This window comes from Clinocottus analis, unplaced genomic scaffold, assembly GCF_023055335.1.
Source record: "Clinocottus analis isolate CAN_PGR_092001 unplaced genomic scaffold, fCliAna1.0.p SCAF_16, whole genome shotgun sequence".
Taxonomy (NCBI): domain Eukaryota; kingdom Metazoa; phylum Chordata; class Actinopteri; order Perciformes; family Cottidae; genus Clinocottus; species Clinocottus analis.
Genome location: NW_027175887.1, coordinates 5,018,895 through 5,039,591, shown reverse-complemented (window position 1 = coordinate 5,039,591; position 20,697 = coordinate 5,018,895). Strand labels below are relative to the sequence as shown.

Genomic DNA, 20,697 nt, shown 5'->3' with positions numbered 1-20,697 from the left:
CCCCGCCAGATGAGTCCCGCTCGTTATTAGAGCCGTCTGTCCGCAAAGATAAGAACTGCTTATTGTATTGCTGGCTTTATATAGTAAAAGGGAAGTAGTGTGTGTGTGTGTGTGTGTCTGTGTGTAGCAGAACAGAATATGTCCCTGCAGCAGCAAGGTGGATGCACAAAAATAGGAAATTCTCGCAGATGCACTTCCTTGAATATTTTATATATTTTCGGGGGGAAAAGCTCTCGTGTGCTTGAAACTAAATGAGATGGTAAAAGGCAGGCCACTGAGGTTATTCTCTCAAACCAAGATGCATGTTCCTAATAATTATGAACATGGAGCGTGGTGTCCTTCTTGTGGGACGTGACGGTGCCGACAGCATTCTTAACACTGCGCAAGCATTTTGTATTCGATAGATGTGAAAGACAGGCCAGCAGCATAAAATCAGCACCAACAGTCAAAAGCGTCCAAATATTTAGAGTTTGACGGCGTACGGGGGGGGAAATCTCTCAACCAGATAGAGAGCGGTAAACGGATGCCGCCTGAAGCGCGGCCTTGATTCACCTTTCTTTGAAGACTGAAACTGCCGTCTGTTGGGAGACGGCGGCACCGTCCTGACCACAACCCAAATCACTTCAGAGAGGCGCCGTGCGACGATAACGAGGCGAACGCTGCAGCGACGCGGCGGATTCTGACACGCCGAGAGTGGATGAAAACCCCTCAGCATGAAAGGGATGCAACTTCATGAAACGGACACTCAGTTTGAGAGTTATGAGAGGAACAAACAAACGCGGTGCAAGAGCCCAGCAACACATCCCGCCTGCAGCGGGAGCATCTTCTGTGTGTTGAAGCTGGTGATGTGACTGACTGTCATTTTGGAGAATTCTATTGCGTTATACGGACAAAGGTTTTTAGTATTTAGTCGACCTGTGTCTGCATAATGAGGCTGAAACCAGAAATAATTGGTTGAACTTCGAAAAGCCAGAACTCTGCAGAATAATGTGAATATTTTGTTATGTTTGAAAGCAGTATGCTCGTGTTTCCGTTGCTATATTTGTTCTATGTGCTCCTTGTTTTATGTTCATGTCGTATTCTTCTGCTGCTTTTGTGATGATGAGACAAAGACAAGTTCCATTTTGGACAATTAAGTGAAACGGTTTATCGTCCTAATTAGTTTATCGACAGAAAATGTATCTACGTTTGCAATAATTGAATAATAATGAATTATTCTGCCATTCCTTTTCGGCAAATATGTTGCTCTGGATTCTTAAATGTGAAGATTTGATGCTTTTATAAGTTGGATAGCCTTGGGGATTGTGGTTGGAAGAAACAAGCCATTTGAATGCATCAACGGTGCAAAGTTAATTTACCAATTAGTGACATTTTATCAACAAAATGGTTTATGGAAGCGATAATCACCAGAATAAACCAGCATGGAAAATAATCGTTACTTCATCGTAACACTGATTGACAACATTGTACACGACCAATCAATGAATGGTTACTCGTTGAAAAGGGAATTTAAAAAGGCCGAATCAGCAATGCGTTGAATAATCACACAAAAGGCCGCCATTGTGAACAAATAACAGTCTTAATCTACTCAAAAATGGAAACAGTGACGTTTCCAGCACACGGTCCCACGTGTGGCCTCGCTTTACTTACGTGGCATGATCCCCTGGCCGACCAGCTCCTCCCTGGACCGTCTCTGCTGCAGCTTCAGCTGGAGAACTGAACGCCGAGACGGAGACAAGAAGCAGAAGAAACGCAAGAAACACACGTCAGTCGGTGCAGAATGAGTAGAGAGCGCGGTCACACCTCGCAGACATCGCCTCCACCTCAGCTCCCCGCCACAGAAAGCCACAAAGGTAGCGGGATTACTCACGACGTAGCTGCAAGTTTAGAAAAACATCAACCAGCGGCTTTCGGTCTGTGAATGCAGGTGATCACTGTGACATGGGAGGCTCTCCACAGAGGTTTTGTTATCTCCCCGGTTAGCTGCTGATGAGCAGAATTAGTTATCTGTAGTCGACCGTGAGAAGACGGCCAAAAGGTTACAAACTGCAAAGGGAAACACACAACATGAACACACTAAGAAAACCACGGCGCAGTTTCCTGTTTCGAGCAGTTGATCAAACAGCAGCGTGAACACTGCTGCATGTGTACAGAAGACCGTGTGACCAAGACCAAGAGATCCACACGCACGTGTTTGACGCAGCTTCATTCATCCAGATGTTTTTTTTTATTTTAAATGACTCTTCAGACGTGTGATTTGGGTTTTCCACTCAGGTGTACGCGGAGGCTCAGACACCGACACAGAACTCTCATTCAGACTCCTCCGGCTAAGTGGCATTTGCATTTTCGGGTCACGGCTCCACGATCACACGCTCCGAGAAGCGACCAAACTCGTTCTGACTCACCACTTTCTGAGCAAACCGTGCTTTTTTCTTTTTTTTTTCAGGCGAAAAACAGCGAGCGAGTTTCCCAAAATGAAAATATAAAATCGTCAGGAAATGATCTTGTGTAGATCGGCAGCAGCTGCATATCTGGGTCATGGAATCAGCATAACAAGTTGAAAAAAAATGGCGTTTGGAAAAAAAAAAGAAAAAAAGATTGGTAGTGGCCTCTTTCCGCCGCACGCCGTGACCATCTGCAGCGACGATATTAGCTCACACCTTTGCAGTGCAGAGCCGTGGTGTTGCAAAGTGGGATACGTGTTGAGGCAACGACCAGTAAAGATGGTGCTTTGAACACATTGTCCACAGGGTAAACTGCATGCTGCTCATTTTATGCAATGACACACCAGATCCTAATTTTCTAAACATGCGTACTTTGCGCGTTGCATTCTCTCCTGTACACAAAACCCTGTGCGGCGTCATTCTGACCGGATCAGAGCTGACAGGAAAGGACAGATCCATAAAGTCAAAATTTACTGCAGCCACTTCTGGGCGGAAGCCAATCGCCCCAGTGACATTCAAACTGTAGCTCAACTTTCCTCGGCACAGCGTTCCTACAACACGGGACAACTTGATCAGCAGGCAGGTCAACTTCAGGAAACTAATATTGTATATGATTAGTACAGGAAATGCATCTAAAGAGCTGGACAGCGGGCCAGAAAGAGCCTCAGTACATTTAGCAAATAACTGCTGTCATCATTTTGTGAGTGGGCACAATAACTTTTTGCAAGTACAATTCAGAAGTCAGAGGAACTACACTTTTATAAGACAACATACCAAACACATACATGGTACCATTAATATATTAAATATAACTAAAGCAGTGCTTCCATGTGATACAAGGTGCCGTTCTAAACTCCTTTTCAGCCACTTGGGAGCACAATTAGTTTTAATTTGGAGTCTTGTTTCTGGTCACCTGCTGAAGTCCAACATTCACTCCCCTTTTAGCTCCGTTTTGTTCTCCACCGACTCCGGAGGGAGAAGTCTGGCCCCTAAGCTGCTAAATGCAGCTCTGTGTCTGGTGTTTATTACTCTTTCCATCTCCACACAAAGAGACGGCAACCCCAATACATCAAATCACAGCTTTCTTCTTTTCTGTCGGCCTGCTCCGTCATTAAGTCCCTTTGAATCTCACCTGCGTCGAGAGCGCTCATTTATCTCATGCATCTGCGCCTCTCGTTCCTCCTCCTCCTCTGTCAAGTCCACAAAAACGCTGTTAGGTGATATGGGAAGTAGAGGCTCAATATAGGAAGTAGAGGCTCAATATGGGAAGTACAGGTTCAATATAGGAAGTAGAGGCTCAATATGGGAAGTAGAGGATCAATATAGGAAGTAGAGGCTCAATATGGGAAGTAGAGGTTCAATATAGGAAGTAGAGGCTCAATATAGGAAGTAGAGGATCAATATGGGAAGTAGAGGCTCAATATGAGAAGTAGAGGCTCAATATGGGAAGTATAGGCTCAATGTGGGAAGTAGAGGCTCAATATGGGAAGTAGAGGCTCAATATGGGAAGTATAGGCTCAATATGGGAAGTAGAGGCTCAATATGGGAAGTAGAGGCTCAATATGGGAAGTACATGCTCAATATGGGAAGTATAGGCTCAATATGGGAAGTAGAGGCTCAATATGGGAAGTATAGGCTCAATGTGGGAAGTAGAGGCTCAATATGGGAAGTATAGGCTCAATATGGGAAGTAGAGGCTCAATATGGGAAGTAGAGGCTCAATATGGGAAGTAGAGGCTCAATATGGGAAGTACAGGCTCAATGTGGGAAGTAGAGGCTCAATATGGGAAGTAGAGGCTCAATGTGGGAAGTAGAGGCTCAATATGGGAAGTATAAGCTCAATATGGGAAGTAGAGGCTCAATGTGGGAAGTAGAGGCTCAATATGGGAAGTATAAGCTCAATATGGGAAGTAGAGGCTCTGCCACTGTGGCTTATTTCAGGGAGAATCTGCACACGATCTCTGTGTCCTACGGTCGCCTGAGGAGATGAAGAATGAAAACATTCCTCTTCCTTTAATTCCTGTGACGAGCAGGAGGATGATGGCGGGATGGAGCGGCTTCTCAGCAGGAAATATCTAACTGCTTCCTGGAGGCAAAAACAAGGCCAGACTAACGACACACACACTAAAACGCACAGGCGATGTGCTGATACAGGATCTATTCTGGGAGCCTGTGCATTGCTCAAATGCCAGCGCATGACGGTGAGTGCACCCTCACGCAGCAACAGTCTAATGCAGGCAAGATCGATTGTAATGATCACACATGAGGGCGTCGCACGGGGAGCCAACAGAGCAGCGTAAACACCTTGCGGAGAAAAAAAAAGAAATCACCCGAAATTTAAATTTATAATTAACACCCAAATGTTGACCGCTCGTGAGATTTCAGAGCAAGTTGAACCGGGGATTGTCTAACCAAACTAAAGGCACTTTTCCTGAAACCCACAAAACATCTAAGCTATTTGCTATGACTGTCTAATCCAAATATTACAACCATCTGTGTCACCTTTTTAAAACACTGCTCCAAAATGGATTTGAAGCACATTTCTTATTGACCCTTTGTGGACTTGTTGTCTGTAATTTGTCCCAATATTAAAATCATGATTTGCTATTAAATGTGCCTCCTTATCTACATGTTCCTGGACCGAAACGATCGCGTTTCTATCAACTGGCGTTCATACCTCGGCAGCACTTCCTGTTCTTTGTACCCTCTGTTTTTATCTCTAACCTGTGGTCCTGCACTGTCGCCCTCTGACTCCGTTTTCTATTTGCGTCCGTGTTGTAACCGCTTGGAACGCAATCTCTCCGTGCGGCCGGCTGAATTAAAGAGGACTGTACTGCCAATTGCCAACAAACACACACACAGGAAAAGGAAAGAGGTCACTCGTGGTGAGAATAAGTCTCGGCTTTGTTTGGTTGAACTTCTGTCAATTTATCTCATTATTCCCACTAATTGTAATGACGCATGTGTCTCTGTTTAAAAAACGAGCTCGCAGGAAACCCCGCTCAATCAATATCCTGTTCAACACGCACCCATTTCACTATAATAATAACCTGAAATGGTATTTTTAGGGGTTGTCTCTCTCCATGTCATTACACGTAAGTCTCTTGGAGTTTGTCCTTTTCTAAAATGGGTCCAAACTGCTCTCAGTCCAGCTGCTTTGGTCCGAGGCCCACGCCGCTCTCCAGTCAACAGGTTGCTGGGTTCATGTGCTCGAGGCAAAGTGTGCTGTGCCCAGGCTGGCCGAGCCCCAACTGTAACCCAGCCGCTTGTAGAGTATTTGATCCACTTAACACCTGAGCCCAGAAAATAAACCTGCGTGACGCTCAGAGGCAGGCCGATGCGCTGATGTAACGCGCCGTTTTTCTACGCCGACAGTAACCGGCAGAAATCAGAGTTGACATTTGCATGGAAGTGCCGCCACAGTCGAAGCATCGCCCCATCAGGCGACGCCCATTATCAAACCATCACCCGTGTTGGACGTTGGCCTTCGTGAAAGCACGACACACTCAACAGGTATCCCACCTTGTCTGAGACTCTGACAGGCCTGGCGCTCTAGCTCAAACCGCAGGGCTCTCTCGTCCATGTCCCGGCCGATTGGCGGAGGCCTGAGAGGGGCCGGGTCGATGCGGGCAGCGGGCATGTGCTCCAGCATGGCGATCCAACCGTAGAATCACTCCGAACGACACTCAGGAGCGAAGAGAGCAAGAAGCAGGAAGCGGGCTGCGGCTGAATCCAGGTGTTGGATGTGTACAGCTGGAACAAGTCTGTACATCCGCAAAACTGAACGACGTAAATCCTCCTGACGATTGTGAAGTTGCTCTGAAGGGATATTCTTCAAAGCCAAGTAGCATGTTATGAAAAGAAGGGTTGGGCAAAGTTTCTGAAATCACAGATCATCAAAAAGAGGTTCCTCCGCCTCATCAAAATCGCTTTGACAAAAAGCTCCTTGATTGGACTCGGTCCTCTACAACAAAATCATCCTGAAACGTAGTGTTGAAATGAACAAAAAGCAATATTATATATGAATATAAATCTATACAAACACAAAGCTACTGTATGAGAGCTACTGCGCAGCTCTAGAGGAGCTTCTGCTGCGTTTGCCGCAGCTCCAGGACTGAGGAAGACGTGTGTGTCAAATGTCGATGAATCCGTGATCCAGCACTCGGTTCAGCTGCTGCTGCACTCAGTAATTCAGCCGCTGACGGACACAAACAGGCGCGCACACACAAATACACACATGTTTTGAGCGGGGCCCCCTTCCCACCTCGCCAAATTCCTCTCACTTAGCACTTCTGATCTGAGCTCAGTGCGGTGTCAATGATACGCACCTGTGTAGCACCTCTCTGGCATCGTGCATGCAGGCCGGAAATCATTACACACACGCACACACCCACACCCACACACACACACACACACACACACACACACACACGCAAATTGGCCAATCCAAAATCAGCTGGAACTTTCTCTCGTCCATAACTTTCTTGGAAATTGTGCCAATCGATGAGAGCTCGAAAATCATTTTAAAAGTCAGTACACTCAAAACACGCCGCCCGGGAATTCAAAGTACTCCGTATTATAATTATCAACACTCAGATATTGAAATTAAAAAGGTATGAAGCCATTTCTGTGAAGCCAGCTACTAACTAAACGTATATCTGCGTCCACAGGCCAACTGGCAGCCGGTGTGTTGTCGTTCAGCGGGTCAATAAAGTGTGTAACCTGCCTGCCTTCATCTCTCTCTTTTCGCCGTCCCTCCTCCCCGCCTGCTAGTCGGTATCAAACACCTGCTCCCGTCCATCCACAGTTTCATTCATCACCATCATTAAGCCTTTGTCCCCGGTGACATCAGATAATGTGACGTGACATTAAAAAAAGGTGAGCCCCCCCCCCCGTTCAAGGTGAAGCAAAAGAAAAACAAAGCGTTCCCTTCTCATCTGTCAATTTGCAATTCAATGAAGCGCCGGTGCCTGTCATGTCCACATTACGTCCATGAAACAAATTAGACGGAGGCGGCAGTGCCTCGACACCACAAAGAAATGATTGCGGGCGTAAAAGGCCCGTCTGTGGATATGGGTGCACGCGTTACACATGCAGGATGACGAGCCCGCTGGATCACAGGTTGTTTAGATGCAAGATGCGGTGTCCCGAGGCAGAGAACGCCTCGGCGTGACAAGAGAGGGGGAACGAATCAGCGCTCTGAGCCGCCATTACTTCAGATAAGGGCCCGACCAAAACACGGGCGGGGATTATCCCGCTTTGCTGTGCGAGCATGTGAGTGTGTGGAGACGTGCGTTTGCTCTCAGGAAGAGCGGATCTACGCGTGTGTGTGTGTGTGTGTGTGTGTGTGTGTGTGTGTGTGACAATGCGCTCAACTCTGACTAATATATCTGTATAATTTATGGAGCATTAAGAGTATTCTAAAGATTTGTTTGCATCTGACTCAGTCCCTATAAAGAGTGCGCTCGCAGAAATGCTGAGATAACCGCCAACAAAACGCTCAGGGCTCCAAGAGGACTCTAAATCTCAGTCTTTCTCTCTCTCCCTCCCTCTCTCTCTTTCTCTCTCTCTCTCTCTCTCTCTCTCTCTCCCACACACAGAGCTCGATCCTGCTCCGTCAGTGGGGCGAAGATATTAATCTCAGAGTAGCGGTTTGGAGAGGCAGGGATGCCGAGGTCCTGTGGAGGTGAAGGAGGTATTTTGCTATTATCGGTACAAGTAATTGAATATCTCTACAACTGCTTTACAGGCGGCAGCCGATGAGGAGACATCAAGTATTTCTCCTGACCAGCAGGAGGCGACGTTGGGTCTGATTGGATAGAAATCTTTGAGGAAACGACTACTTCTCGCTTGCTGTAAACATTGTAAACATGAGTTTATGGTCTCCATCACTAGTTGTGATGCTTCTTAATGCAGCATGATGCACTTTCAGTAAATTATAGTCTCATCTAGAGTCAAAAAAACCATAGAGGGTGCTTGAGGGCGTTGCTCTCTTGTGATTGGCAGGTCGGTCTGGGAGTTGTCTGTGTCTTCATCTTTGAACTTTAACCCTCTTACAGTACGTTTCGGGGTCATGAGAGTTCATTCCAACCGTCTAAAAATGTCACTTCTGGTTGCTGAAAAAAAGAAAAAAGCCTGAGACGTTGTGTCCACATGAATAGTACGGATGTACGTACTTCCTGGCACAGAGGCGTGAAAATTAAAGTGTTCAAATAAAAACATTAGGCAAGAAATGTTCAAATCAATGTCTCAAACTCAAAACTGAAGATGTGAAGCTCATGGTGGCTCGAGAGGAGCGATATCTTTTAGTCCAAACCAAAGTGGTTGCCATTCTTAACTCAAAATGATATTTCACATGTCTACAACGCCCTCAACGCAGCCCGTGCTAAACCAGATGAAAAACAGTTTATATCCAGACGTATTTCCTGCGCTTGACCTCTTTAACCCACAGAGATCCTGGTCACGCGTTCATCGGTGTCTCGCTGTCATCTCTGGAGAGGTAGTCCATGGATCTATTAAAAGGATTCCCTGTTATGTCACGGAGAGGAAATGATGAGGCTAGAGGTCAATGGTCATTGCCAAAAGTAGCTGCCGTCAGCGAGTGTGTCAGTGAGTGTAGAGTGTTCATTAAAAAACCTGACTCAATACTTCAGAGAGAGCCCCAGCGGTGCCCCGCTCGGGAATACAGGAAATTAAAGAAAGGATCTGAGAAGACGGAGGAATAGTTAGAGCCGCTTCAAGAGATTAGGCTCATGCTCAAAAGGAGCTGGATACAGTGTATTTGTTATGTTAAGCCCATGGATCTTTGGTTGTTGTTGAGAAGCAGTTTTGAAGACTCATTCAGGATTCATTCATCGAGACTTGGGTCACAAGTCAAAAGGGATAAAACATTCAAATTAGCCTTGATTTATTTAAATCTTTTATAACATAACTATGGCTATAAACCTTATTTTCACATTCTCCCCAGGTATCTATTGCGACATATCGGCCTCATCTTGGGTTTCAGCCCCTGTGCCCTTCCTAAAACAAGACAAAGCCGTAAACAAGAGTCACATTAACTGCTCCTCCCCCTGGTGTTGCTTTACTTGTTACTGTAATGCACTCACCAGATTGCTGCTCTCCACATAAAGACGCTATTTTATGTCCTAGGCAAGTCATTTGCAATCTCGTATATCCACATATTATTTAATCTCTACGTTAAGCTTTTAAACAGGTCCATAGAAAGCTGCTGACTCAGTGATACCAAGTTTCCAATGCACTCAATCCCCCAATATCCACTTTAAATGCGTTGTTCAAAACTCAAAATGAAAATGTATTTATTAACTATTGATCCGTCCGACTCTTCTCACTTTTCTTGCAGGATGTATAATGCATTAAATGTCTCTCTGGGTGAAGCATCATTTATTGTGTTCTGGGGCCCCTTGGATCCAAACCCCCAGTTGACGGAGTAGTTTTCCTTCAACAGGATTCAGCGACATCTAGTGGTGAGGTTGCAGATTGCATCCAGTTTCAGGTCATTGCACACTAATCGGAACGTAGTTGTGAATATTACAATAATAAATCCCCTTAAATCCGACACACTGCTCCTTTAAGTCGCTGCACACACACACACAGAGCCTCCTCAAACCCACATAGGAATTCTTCCTTTGACCTTTTATTCTGTTTGGTTCCTGCGGAGTTACCTCCCATTACCTCAATACCGTTTGTCACTTCAACCAACCCTCCTCTGATATTACATCCCGCTTTGCTCTTAACCTCTGTACTCTCTCCAACTGGTTTAAATAGCAGGACCAGCTGGCCCCACCGCTAAATCTAGAACTTCTTCAACCATGCAGAGCGGGGCTAGGGTTGCACACACCTTACACACACACGGACACACACATAGACACACAAACACACACTGCCACATACACCAGGGTTATTCAGGGCCGATTCACAGGCTTTGAAAGAGAATAAAAAACAAAACTTGGGTCCAGATGGTGTTCAGTTTAGGATCCGTGGGTTCACATTAGTTTGTCTTACAAAGAGCAACGCTGGTTGTAGTACTTGTTTTGGCCAGAAGGTGGAGACAGACACACACTTTAAGATGGAGGCTCCACAGTGCTGGCGTGTGTCACAGGTATCACATTACTGGTCAGCTGTTTACTCACTGGGGCAGACATATTCAGATTGCACTTCTGAAAGACAAAAACAAAACAGAACTTGTGCTCTGTCCTTCTGAGGAAAGAGGACGAGAGACAGATGTGTTTTCTTTAGCCATTCAGTGGAAAAGGGTTTACACTGAAGGCACCGTGTCCTTGTCATTTTATCGTGATTTATCCGGATCTCTCTGCGTAGATTAAATATTTATTTCTGCTCCAGAGTTGACTTTAATTGGTCAAACGCTTGTGCATAAGAACTTCCAGTGAATGGAAAAAAAGCAGAGGAAACTAGTGCTAGAAGTATGACTCTTTTACAGTCACCTAACATGGGGTTCTCTTTTTAATTTGTATTAAAAGAAATGAGCGACAGAATGAAAGTAGTCTAGTGATCACGTTATGGGCTCATTGATGACGCGCAAACAGAAATATATTTCTATCCAAATACACGCTTCAGAACTTACAATAATGGAACAGTTTGCCGTAATAAATTGATGAATTTGAAATGCTTCACATATACATTTGACGAATTATATAAATATGGTCAATCTTTATCAGCTATCTTTATCTCAGCTGCACATAAAATACCAATATTATTTTTGCTATAACTGCATCATCAAATTAAAAAGGACCACAACGAGACACCAGCTCAAAGCCGCCAGCTGGAGAGGTCGACAATTCAACTGCGGAAAAAAGAAAAAGCACAGCAACCGCAGCTCCAGCATGTCTGTGTGAGTTACTGCCGTCATGCCAGACAAATGTAAAAATACTGTACATAGTACACGCTTTCAAAGCAATATGCTCAGATACTACTAAACAGCTCATCCGCCCTTGTAAGGTCAGTCAGTAAGTTTCTCTCATTAGATGTGCCGATTAGCAGGGATTGAGTTTTTCTTCTCTCCAGCTCTCATTGGCTCGGTCTTTATTGTGCAGATTAAAAATACTATGGAGCAGGTTGGTTGCCAGTCATATAGGCAGGACACACTCGGGGGGGCTGAGATTCCAGGAAGTTATAGTATATATATAGTAGTAGTATATATAGTATAGATATCAGGGTTCATACACAGTTTGCACACATACATACACATGGATTTCCAGGACTTTTCTTTGACTTTAAACTCAAATTTCCATGACTAAACATTTTGTGAAATCTCTGTGTAAACATGAAAATGTGAGAACATGTATTTAAACGAGCAATGAGAATTCAAAAGGATATTGTGTAGTTTAAATGATATAAATGAAAGAGAGGCAATAGTTTGATTAAAAGAATAAACATATAAGATGCCTGTATGTATGCCTGCTTATATTTTGACCGTCTTTCTTTTCAAAGCATATCAATTATTTAAAACTCAGCGTAAATGAACGTCATGAACATTTGAATATAACACATTTTCATGACTTTTCCAAAACAATTGGGATTTTATTTTTACAAGGACTTTTCCAGGCCTTAAAATAGCCATTTTACAACGCCATGACTTTTTCCAGGTTTTTGACCGTGAGAACCCTGATATATATATATATATATATACATATATATATATATATATATATATATTTGTATTTAAAAAAATATGTATACTGCTCTTAAAAAACTCTGCCTCCTATCAGATCGAGCGCTTCCTTCAGCTAACAATGAAAAACATTCATCACTTTGCCCATAATTGCGCAGCTCTATCTGTATATCTGTACAGAGAAATGCTAAGCACTCAGGATGCGATCAGATCTGTACGGCGCGACAACCATCTGAACAAAAATGAATCCGCCCAACAAATTGAAAGGTCACCTCAGTCCATCTCTTCCTGCTCGCTTAACCACGTAATAGAAGTGATCGCTATTGCACAACAGAAAATGCATGTGCATTACGAGAAGACAAGAGGAACAGGGACGCACACTGAAGACAAAACCACAGGTCCCTTTAATACCAGGTGGAAACGAGCCCTTTAATCTGAACCCAGTCTCAAAATCCACATCGTTGTCTGCAGCCGACGCAGCTGGAGCAGAGCATCGCCGTATCAGCGGCCCTTTCAGAACAAGCGGCGTGTTTAATGTGGACCCGCATTTCTCTGCGCGTTTGGGTCAAGTTTGAGGTCAACGGTGTTGTTTGGCCGCTATTTGAAGAAGTGCACTTCACCCGAAATACAGCACGTGCGCGTCATTTCCGTTGTAGCTCGAGAGCCCCCGAGAGTGTCTGCACTTGGAAGACAGCGCTGGCTGTTTATAATGAGGTAACTGGAAGGGAGACCTAAGTATGTCTGAAATGTAAACCGCAGCAGCAGCTAGAAGCTCTACAGATGCTGGAAAAACACACGGCGACACACAAACACCCTCTCCCCTCCCTCTGGGAGCGTTTTACTTCTTTGCATCTTCAAACAGTTGAACACAAAAGGAAATAGCCTCCGATCATGTTCAAATTAAATCCGACGGGACCACAGGTTTCACTGCTCGTCTGTCTTCCTAATTTCACAATTTGTGTGCCGCTTGAAGCCATTTGATGACACAAGTAGAAGCGGTTTCATTTGGAGGGTAGGAGAAGAAGAAGAAGAAGAAGAAAAAAAAGAAAAGCCACCTACCGTCCTTCCTCTCGCTGACTGGCAGCAGACTGGGGGCGGGCTGCAGGGACAGCTCCTGCAGCTCATTGGCCACAGCTTCACTCTGAGGGCTGGGGATGAAGGCACCTGCAGCGGCTCTCTCCCCAAACTCCGCCTCCATGGTTACCGGGGATTCAGAGGGAGGCTCGCGGGCGGAGACCTAGAAAGTGAAGAAAGGCGTAAAGCGACCACGGGGAGGGACGCACACACCCGGAGCTTCAGCGCCACGTGTGCCACAAACAGCCGTGCAGGCGGCGCATCTCGTGTCCACTCGCCATAAACAACACATCACATCCTGGGCCTCTGGCACCTCGGGGAGGAAGGTAAACCCTGATGACCAGATACTCACTCCTCCTGCCTCCTTTTCAAGATGATCAATATTCTAGATCAGGGGCGTCAAACTCATTTTAGTGAAGGGGCCACATGCTGACCTCTTTGATCTCAAGTGGGCGGGACTAGTAAAATCACAGCATAATAACGCATAAATAACGACAATGTTCTCTGTGTTTAAATCATTGGTGACGGTTTTTAGATGACAAACTCTATTTTAAGGTCTTTCAACAATTACCTAGAGACCAAAAATTCAGACGTCAGCCCTCTGTTTATCTGCCCGGGTTCTCCTCTGCAGATCCCCTCGCTTTGTGACACGTTTGTGGCGCCACTTTCATGACGTGATCCATGTTTAACGACTTCCAACACAATAATATCAGTGCTCACATCAATTGCGACTGTGGATCAATGGTTTGCATGTCCGTCTTATAAGCAGAGGATCAGGCCGGGCCGTATGTTTGACACCCCTGTTCTATATCATATCTCTCTGTATCTAATATATGATGTACCAGCAACACCCTGCATAGATAAGACTGGTGCCTCTCTTTTATTAGTGCCATACAAAAGAATGGCTCTTCATTATAATGTCAAAAGTCACATTATTTTTACTGCATTAACATAATCATTACTGGCTAATGCAATGTTTTGAGTTCACCGTGCAATGTGCTTCTGTTCACGCAGCTTGTGTGAGCGTTCAGTCAGGAGTTTTGTGGACTCTATTCATCTCGGGAACGTAAAAAAAAGGACCACATGTGTTTTGTCGAGCAAAGTACCGCCTGACATGTATCCAGTTGGCTCTACACGTGGTCCCAAACGGGGCTCGGCTCCTGAAAGCTGCCAAAAGCAAAGATCAACCGAACTGAAACAGAACTCTTCATCATCGCTATATCTCGTGAAAAAGCTCCAACATGCCGTTCATGTAAAACAGAAATAGCGAGGCGAGTTCCTGCTCAACACCACAACCTTGACTCCGACTCATTTGTGGGAAAACGTGTTCACTGTGTTTTTTGTAAAAGTACAGATTTTTCTTCTTCTCAGTTCTCATTCTCTAAAGGAAAGGCTGACAACCCCGGATTTTGTCGGTAAAAATAACGACTTAAACTTGAGCTGAACAGAGAATAAGTCTGTTGCATCACACGTAAACTCTGACGCCGAAACTGTTGTAAAAAAAAGGAGATTTTCCACTTAAATTAGAGCAATGCTCATGAATACAACGGCTGCTGAGGGTCACGCTCATGTGCCCTGCAGTAAAAGGTTTGGATTGGACCCGAGAGAGCTGCCCTCAGCTCGTTACCTCGAGGAAATATCGCCTGAGACGTCGCTTCAAAACGAAGCCAACGGTCCAAATGAAAACCCACTTTCGGAGACGGCATCATTAAACCGGTGCAGCTGTTATTTTCGCCCCACCAAAAGCAGCCCTGTGACTCATTTCATTGGCTTAATGTAGCTGCAGAACATCCCGACGTGTTTGTGTTGGAATGTAAACAATGTATTGAGTGCAGGCTCGTCAAACAGTCACGTCGACTCAGAGATGAAAGCTCACAAGCCAGAGAGCAGGAAAGCTGACATGTTTACTGGATCTGTAGACGACTCGGAGAGGAGTAACGTGGAACTGCATCTCAACTTAGGCTCCGCGAAATGTACTGTTTTTTATTTTCATATAATAAAAGGCGATATGAAGATGTTGACTGCTGATAGCTGCTGATGTACATACCCGGGTTTTTATTTCCTGGTCAACCGGCAGTCGAAGGTGTCCATCTCACTGGATCCCCTCAGTCTAAAACCAAAGTGAGAGGAATGAAATGGGTTAGATGTCATAGACAGAGCTGTTTAATATACACATATGAGACACAGTCGTCTGTTCAAAGGCTGAACGCAATATACTGCGACAGTAACGTGACTTTAAGAAGGAATCCATCATCCCTGACACTAACAAGGGCTCCATCATCCCTGACGCAGGCCGGGCAGGAAGCAGAAGAAAGACACAGAAGCTGAAAACTCACTTTCAAAGTAGCCGAGCAGCAGCTTGTGATAAAGGAACACGTCGCTGTGGACTGAGACGAATGGGTCTCTGTGGAAACTAGCTCCAAAAGAAGAGCGGCTGGGAAACTGAAGCTCACTGATCAGACTCAGGAAGAGACAGCCGGCCCTCAGAAACCACCCGGGGACGGAGAAGAAGCCTCATGCTGAAGAGGAGCTGATGGGTGAGCTGAGTGCCGGGCAGGAAGTCCTCCTTCAGAAGATGGAGCAGCGCTATGAGGGACCTCAAGTTGAGACTTGAACGGACCTCAACCAACCTTGAGATTGTCACGAAGCTCCATGTTGAGAAAGAGCCGAGTCAGAGGCAATAAAGAGGCGAGTCAGCCATCGACTGGCCTCTGAGGCTGAACTTAAATCTGACACTTCCTTTGGTTTGGAAGTAAAAGGAAGTGTCCTCTCAAACTCACAAAGACAGGAAGCTCGGTGAGTTGGACACACAAACTTGACCCCTAAAACAACAAGTCAATAAAAGAAAAAAACATCTCCACATAAGAAGTTCTTCCTGTAAAAGGTTTAACTTGTTAGTGTCTGTATAGTTAAGTAGTTACTACAGCCGACACGAGACATGGAGGGAATAGCTTTACTCAAATCTACAGCCAGAAGTTTGGGATTAACCACACTCACAAAGAATAGAGAACCAACTGTGATTCGTTTTTTATCTTTACTTAAACTATCAACGATAGCAAAGACAAGTCTTCCAGAGTAAAATGACTGTTTTTTTTCTAAATAACTAGGCCCAGCAGCAGCAGCTGCAGCAGTCAACAAGGACTTGACAGCCTGTGTCCACACAAAGCGAGCGTGCCGCTGCGCTCCGGCATTACGCAGCGTGCCGTCCTTCACGCCGTGAACACGTACCTCGACTCGGTCTTTGTTCCCGGGAGGTCTCCATGTCGCTGCCTAACTCAGGCGGGTACAACCAGAGAGACGAGCAGAGTTTTTGGGGCTGGTCCGGGGAGGCTGACAAGTTTGTGCGATACACATTGTGAAGTCAACCGGGATGGGACACGTGTATCATTTCCGGTTTAAACATTTTTCAAAATACAACTCGCGATTGTTTAGGAAAGAAACATCTCGTCTGTCCGTCATCTCGTGATGAACGTTAGGTGGTCACACACATATAACAGTTTTATTATCTTATTTCAATGAGAATGGCACCAACTCAGTGAAAGGTTCAACAAATTAAAGAGTGAGGAAGAAATCATCTTGACATTGTGTATACACTGTATGAGTATGTATAAGGTAAAAAATAAAAAATAAGCACATGAGCTGTGAGGCCCCCAAAATTAAACCCCCATGCCCACACGTATGTGCTGAAATACCTGGCCCCAGATACCCTGCGTGTTAATGCAATTATGCACAACTGAGAACTTTAAGAATAAATCATGACATGCAACATCAGCACTTTTTTAAATCAATATTCAAGAAACATGCATCTTAAATAGTGTTATTAATTTAAATAGTCTTGGACTTCTTGCTATGGTGAAAAATCAACCACCAGAGAGCGACAAAATCAACTGCATAGCGACCACTGGGTGGAACCATTCCTTCTGTCGCAGAACTGGAGGACAATATTGTAGACGGACCAACATGGCGGCAAAACAAAGCTAAACTAGTGAGACGAATGTCTGCAATAAACCAGTAATTCATTTTTTTTTTCGTGCGGGAATGCTCACGCCACATCAAGAGACATTTCCACTCCTTTTCGGGCTGTTCCTACAACACATTCAGAGACGTTAATGTTACAGTAAAGATAATCTGACAGCGGACATTAGCTAATTCATCGCTAGCTGACTAACTAGTTAGCTAAATTGCTTCTCGGTTAATCATGTGGGGGGAAATCGACCCACCGGTTAGAACACAGCCGCGTTTGTGTGAAAGTGAAGACGAGAGTGATTTACCTCATGAACCCGTGACACTGTCACCGATATGGGAGTTCCGACGTCCCGCGGAGGCCCAGCGGCCACGACCAGACACGCAGGTGAGACCAGCAGCGTCAACCTAACTGCTTTCTCTGCTTTGGTGTACAACACAAGCATGTGCACTCGAACACAATAAAGGCCGATGTGTCTGATTGTCACACGCAGTGCGTGAGCCAGGCAGAGGAGATCTGTGTCAATGACATGGTGGACGCCCTGGCCATGAGCGGAAGCCAGGTGAAGAGTCAGCAGAAAGGAGATGCTGAGCTGACCCTGAAGCAGCGCAGAGACGAGCTGCTGCATCAGTACAGGAGCAGGCCGCTGGTGTTCCTGGAGAGGTACCATGTACGTGGACGCGGCTCAATGTGTGTGTGTGTGTGTGTGTGTGTGTGTGTGTGTGTGTGTGTGTGCGTGCACGTACGTGTGTGTCTATGTATCCATGGGTTCTGGGCAGCAGCTGATCAACATATGTATTTTATATTCAGCATACTGACAAACGTATTTCTTTCCTCCAACCTACCATGTCCCCCATGTCTAGGCCAGCCTCAAGCCCCAGAACCTGTCAGCGTTTGCCCACGTCAGCTCAGACCCGCGGGTTCTTCACTACAGCAACGTGATACAGAGACGGGCTGCAGCGTTCACCAATAGGACGAGGGTTCGAAACCAGCGCTACGCCGCCCTCAGGGTCCTGCAAAGCGGTAGGGGCTTTTTTTCGTCAACTGAAACCAAGAATATTTGGTTAATGCCAATCAAGACTTCTTCACTGCAAGAATTGTCTGGACTCAATGACACAGTTTACTTAAAATGTTAAAATGACTGGAAAGCATCCTAGAATTGTCAGTGTATCCTTTCAGTTCACACGACTATGTACTTGTATGATATTTTATAATAGAATTTACACTGGCTACTAGTATCATGCAGATAGTTGGCTGTTGAGTTATCTGCTGCCACCCCTCCGATCACTGGCAGTCATGTATACTACTCGCTTTGTTCCTCTGCCTCCTTTTCTAGAGGGCGAGTATTTCAGTGAGGAACAGATGAGGATAAGGGAGCCGCTGTTGTATGAACAATACATTGGCCAGTACCTGACTGATGATGAGGTGAGAACCCGATGCCGTGCCAGAGCTGTCATGGCTTTATTGCAGTTGAGGCAGTTTGTGTGTGTGTGTGTGTGTGTTTTTTAAGTAACTTCTGACTGACAAATGTTTTAGGTGCTCGAGCGCTCCCAGGAGGCCATGCAGGACCAGGCACACGGGGGACCAGGAGCACCAGCGGCAGCCACAGGAGGGCTCGCCAACCTCCTCCTCAACTCCTACCAGGAGCGTCTAATCCAGAAACGCCTGCAGGAGGAGCAAGATCGAGAGGATGGAGCACGGGAGGAAGAGGAGGACGACGACGACGGTGAGAGAGGGTGAAGTTGTGCAATAACTGTGGTTCCTGTGCTCTTTTGGTTCCGTCGGTCATCGTGTATTCCTCTCTGTGTTTCTACTGTAGGTTATTCTGTCCAGCAGAAGCAATGGGAGCCCACCCCGGAAGAGAAGGCCCTGCTCAGGGAGGAGTTCGTCAGTCAGATGCACCAGCGCTTCCTCGATGGCAAAGACAAGGATTTCAACTACAGGTCAGCCACCACACCACTTACCGGGCATTTATACGACGTAACGGCTGCGTTTGTGTTACACAGACATTGAGCAGTGTTTCATTACAGATATCTGTTGAAGAGAATAAAATATTCTAATGAAACAGATATTTGATAACCTATGTAAATAACTGCTGAGTGAGCAGGATTTATGTTTATGACAATAAACAGGATTTTGTTGAGCTTTTAAATACAACTCTAATAGCCTTTTGTCTCCAGTGGTGGACTTGCTTGTAGTGCCACCTTGTAGCTATATAGCACATTTGTATTTAAAATTTAAGTAGTTTTCTATTATTAGTGCCAATGCTCTAATACAAACACATTGCAGAAGCTGGTGTCCTGATCACTCCAGCCTGCAGGAATTTTAAAATAGGTGTTTTGTTGTGTCTGGTCATTACAGTGAGGTGGACGAGAACCCCGACTACGACAACTTGGACATAGTCAGCAGAGATGCAGAGGATAAATACTTTGATGAAGATGACAACGAAGAGGAGGAGGAGGAGGAGGAAGAAGAGGGGGAGGAAAATATGACAGAATAGTGTCTGTAGTAGAAGTAAAAACTCACTCTTTTGATTGATCTGTAAATACAAATGTACAAAATAAGGATATGTATTCTATTTGATTTTACACATTGAAGCAATGCAAACAAAGCTGGCAATAAATATTGTCTTGGTGTCTTTTGCAGATGTAAATACAGTTCCCTTTAGTAACCATACGATACAACAGTTTTCTATTCACCTTGTGTATGTCAGGCACAAATAAAAGGAAAAACAAAGACCTAATTCCATCACTAGAAAAGTTTTTTTGGCTGATAAAACACCACACACTTTATTTTTAAAAAAGAATAAGAAATGCACCTCCTTTAGCTTTAGGTTCTAGGTGTATGTGTGAGATCTGAATCTCCAAAGCAGAGTATGAATTTAATGCATTTAACACTCACCTGGTCAGACGAAAGCACTTACAATGCTTAGCAGGGAATAAAATATACATTATTATTGTACTATTATACTGAATGACTGTTTGCAGATATTACCATACATTTAATAACTCCAGCTTTAAATGAAATATAAAGGGACCTATTACGCAGCAGCTGATCTGTTGCACCAAACATACATTTACCTTCAACTTCTCATTAAGAAACTTTAAATCAAACTGAATGACTCAAATGGTGTTATTAGCACTTTATTTGATTAAGTGAATATGACAATTGTCTACTTTTAAAACATTGAAATTATTTGTTTGAAACCTCAACACAAAATGACCAATATATTGTTGCATAAATCTGCATTGACAGTTATATTCGGTTCTTTTACGGTTGAGATTTGCTATGGATAATGTTCCATTGAGGACTCAATGCACATTGCAATACAGCTTTTGGAGAGGTATTGTTTGCTTCAGTCTCCAAAAGGAATTGTGCTGTCACGGCATTATGAAAGTGGAGCTTTTTATTGTGTCCATGTTAAACTGTTCCACAAAACTGCAGTATATGCAATAATAGAACAACAACTTTACATTTGTTCCAAAATTACCAGAACGATTGATAATTGACCACCAGACAGTGTCTGACCTCTGAGATGTCCCGACAGGAAAAGAAGTGCAGCACTCT

At 44.8% G+C, this 20,697-nt stretch overlaps 2 protein-coding genes across 3 annotated transcripts in view; one reads left to right on the top strand and one right to left on the bottom strand.

The window, feature by feature from the left end:
• Positions 1–16,492, bottom strand: part of LOC137786999 (myocardin-related transcription factor A-like) — a 33,351-nt gene extending 16,859 nt beyond the window's left edge. For both annotated transcript variants that reach the window (XM_068579176.1, XM_068579177.1), the window contains exons 1-4: positions 16,395–16,492; positions 15,214–15,276; positions 13,152–13,329; positions 1,651–1,716 (exon numbers count right to left, since the gene is read on the bottom strand). In XM_068579176.1, the coding sequence (XP_068435277.1) occupies positions 1,651–1,716; positions 13,152–13,290 (205 nt within the window). In that variant the 5' untranslated portion in view covers positions 13,291–13,329; positions 15,214–15,276; positions 16,395–16,492. The remainder of the gene's footprint in view (positions 1–1,650; positions 1,717–13,151; positions 13,330–15,213; positions 15,277–16,394) is intronic.
• A 619-nt stretch (positions 16,493–17,111) lies between these two features.
• Positions 17,112–19,861, top strand: ccdc97 (coiled-coil domain containing 97). Its single transcript, XM_068578991.1, has 7 exons — positions 17,112–17,517; positions 17,624–17,800; positions 17,994–18,153; positions 18,467–18,555; positions 18,667–18,856; positions 18,950–19,073; positions 19,492–19,861. Exons 1-7 carry the CDS (start codon positions 17,365–17,367, stop codon positions 19,628–19,630), a joined length of 1,032 nt encoding a protein of 343 aa, XP_068435092.1. The 5' UTR covers positions 17,112–17,364; the 3' UTR covers positions 19,631–19,861.
• Positions 19,862–20,697: the final 836 nt, after the last annotated feature.

Coding starts and splice junctions, on each gene's coding strand:
- ccdc97 (XM_068578991.1), top strand. CDS start 17,365: ATGTGGGGGGAAATCGACCCACCGGTTAGAACACAGCCGCGTTTGTGT. Junction 18,154..18,466: donor CCTCAGGGTCCTGCAAAGCG/GTAGGGGCTTTT, acceptor CTCCTTTTCTAG/AGGGCGAGTATTTCAGTGAG. Junction 18,857..18,949: donor AGAGGAGGACGACGACGACG/GTGAGAGAGGGT, acceptor TTTCTACTGTAG/GTTATTCTGTCCAGCAGAAG.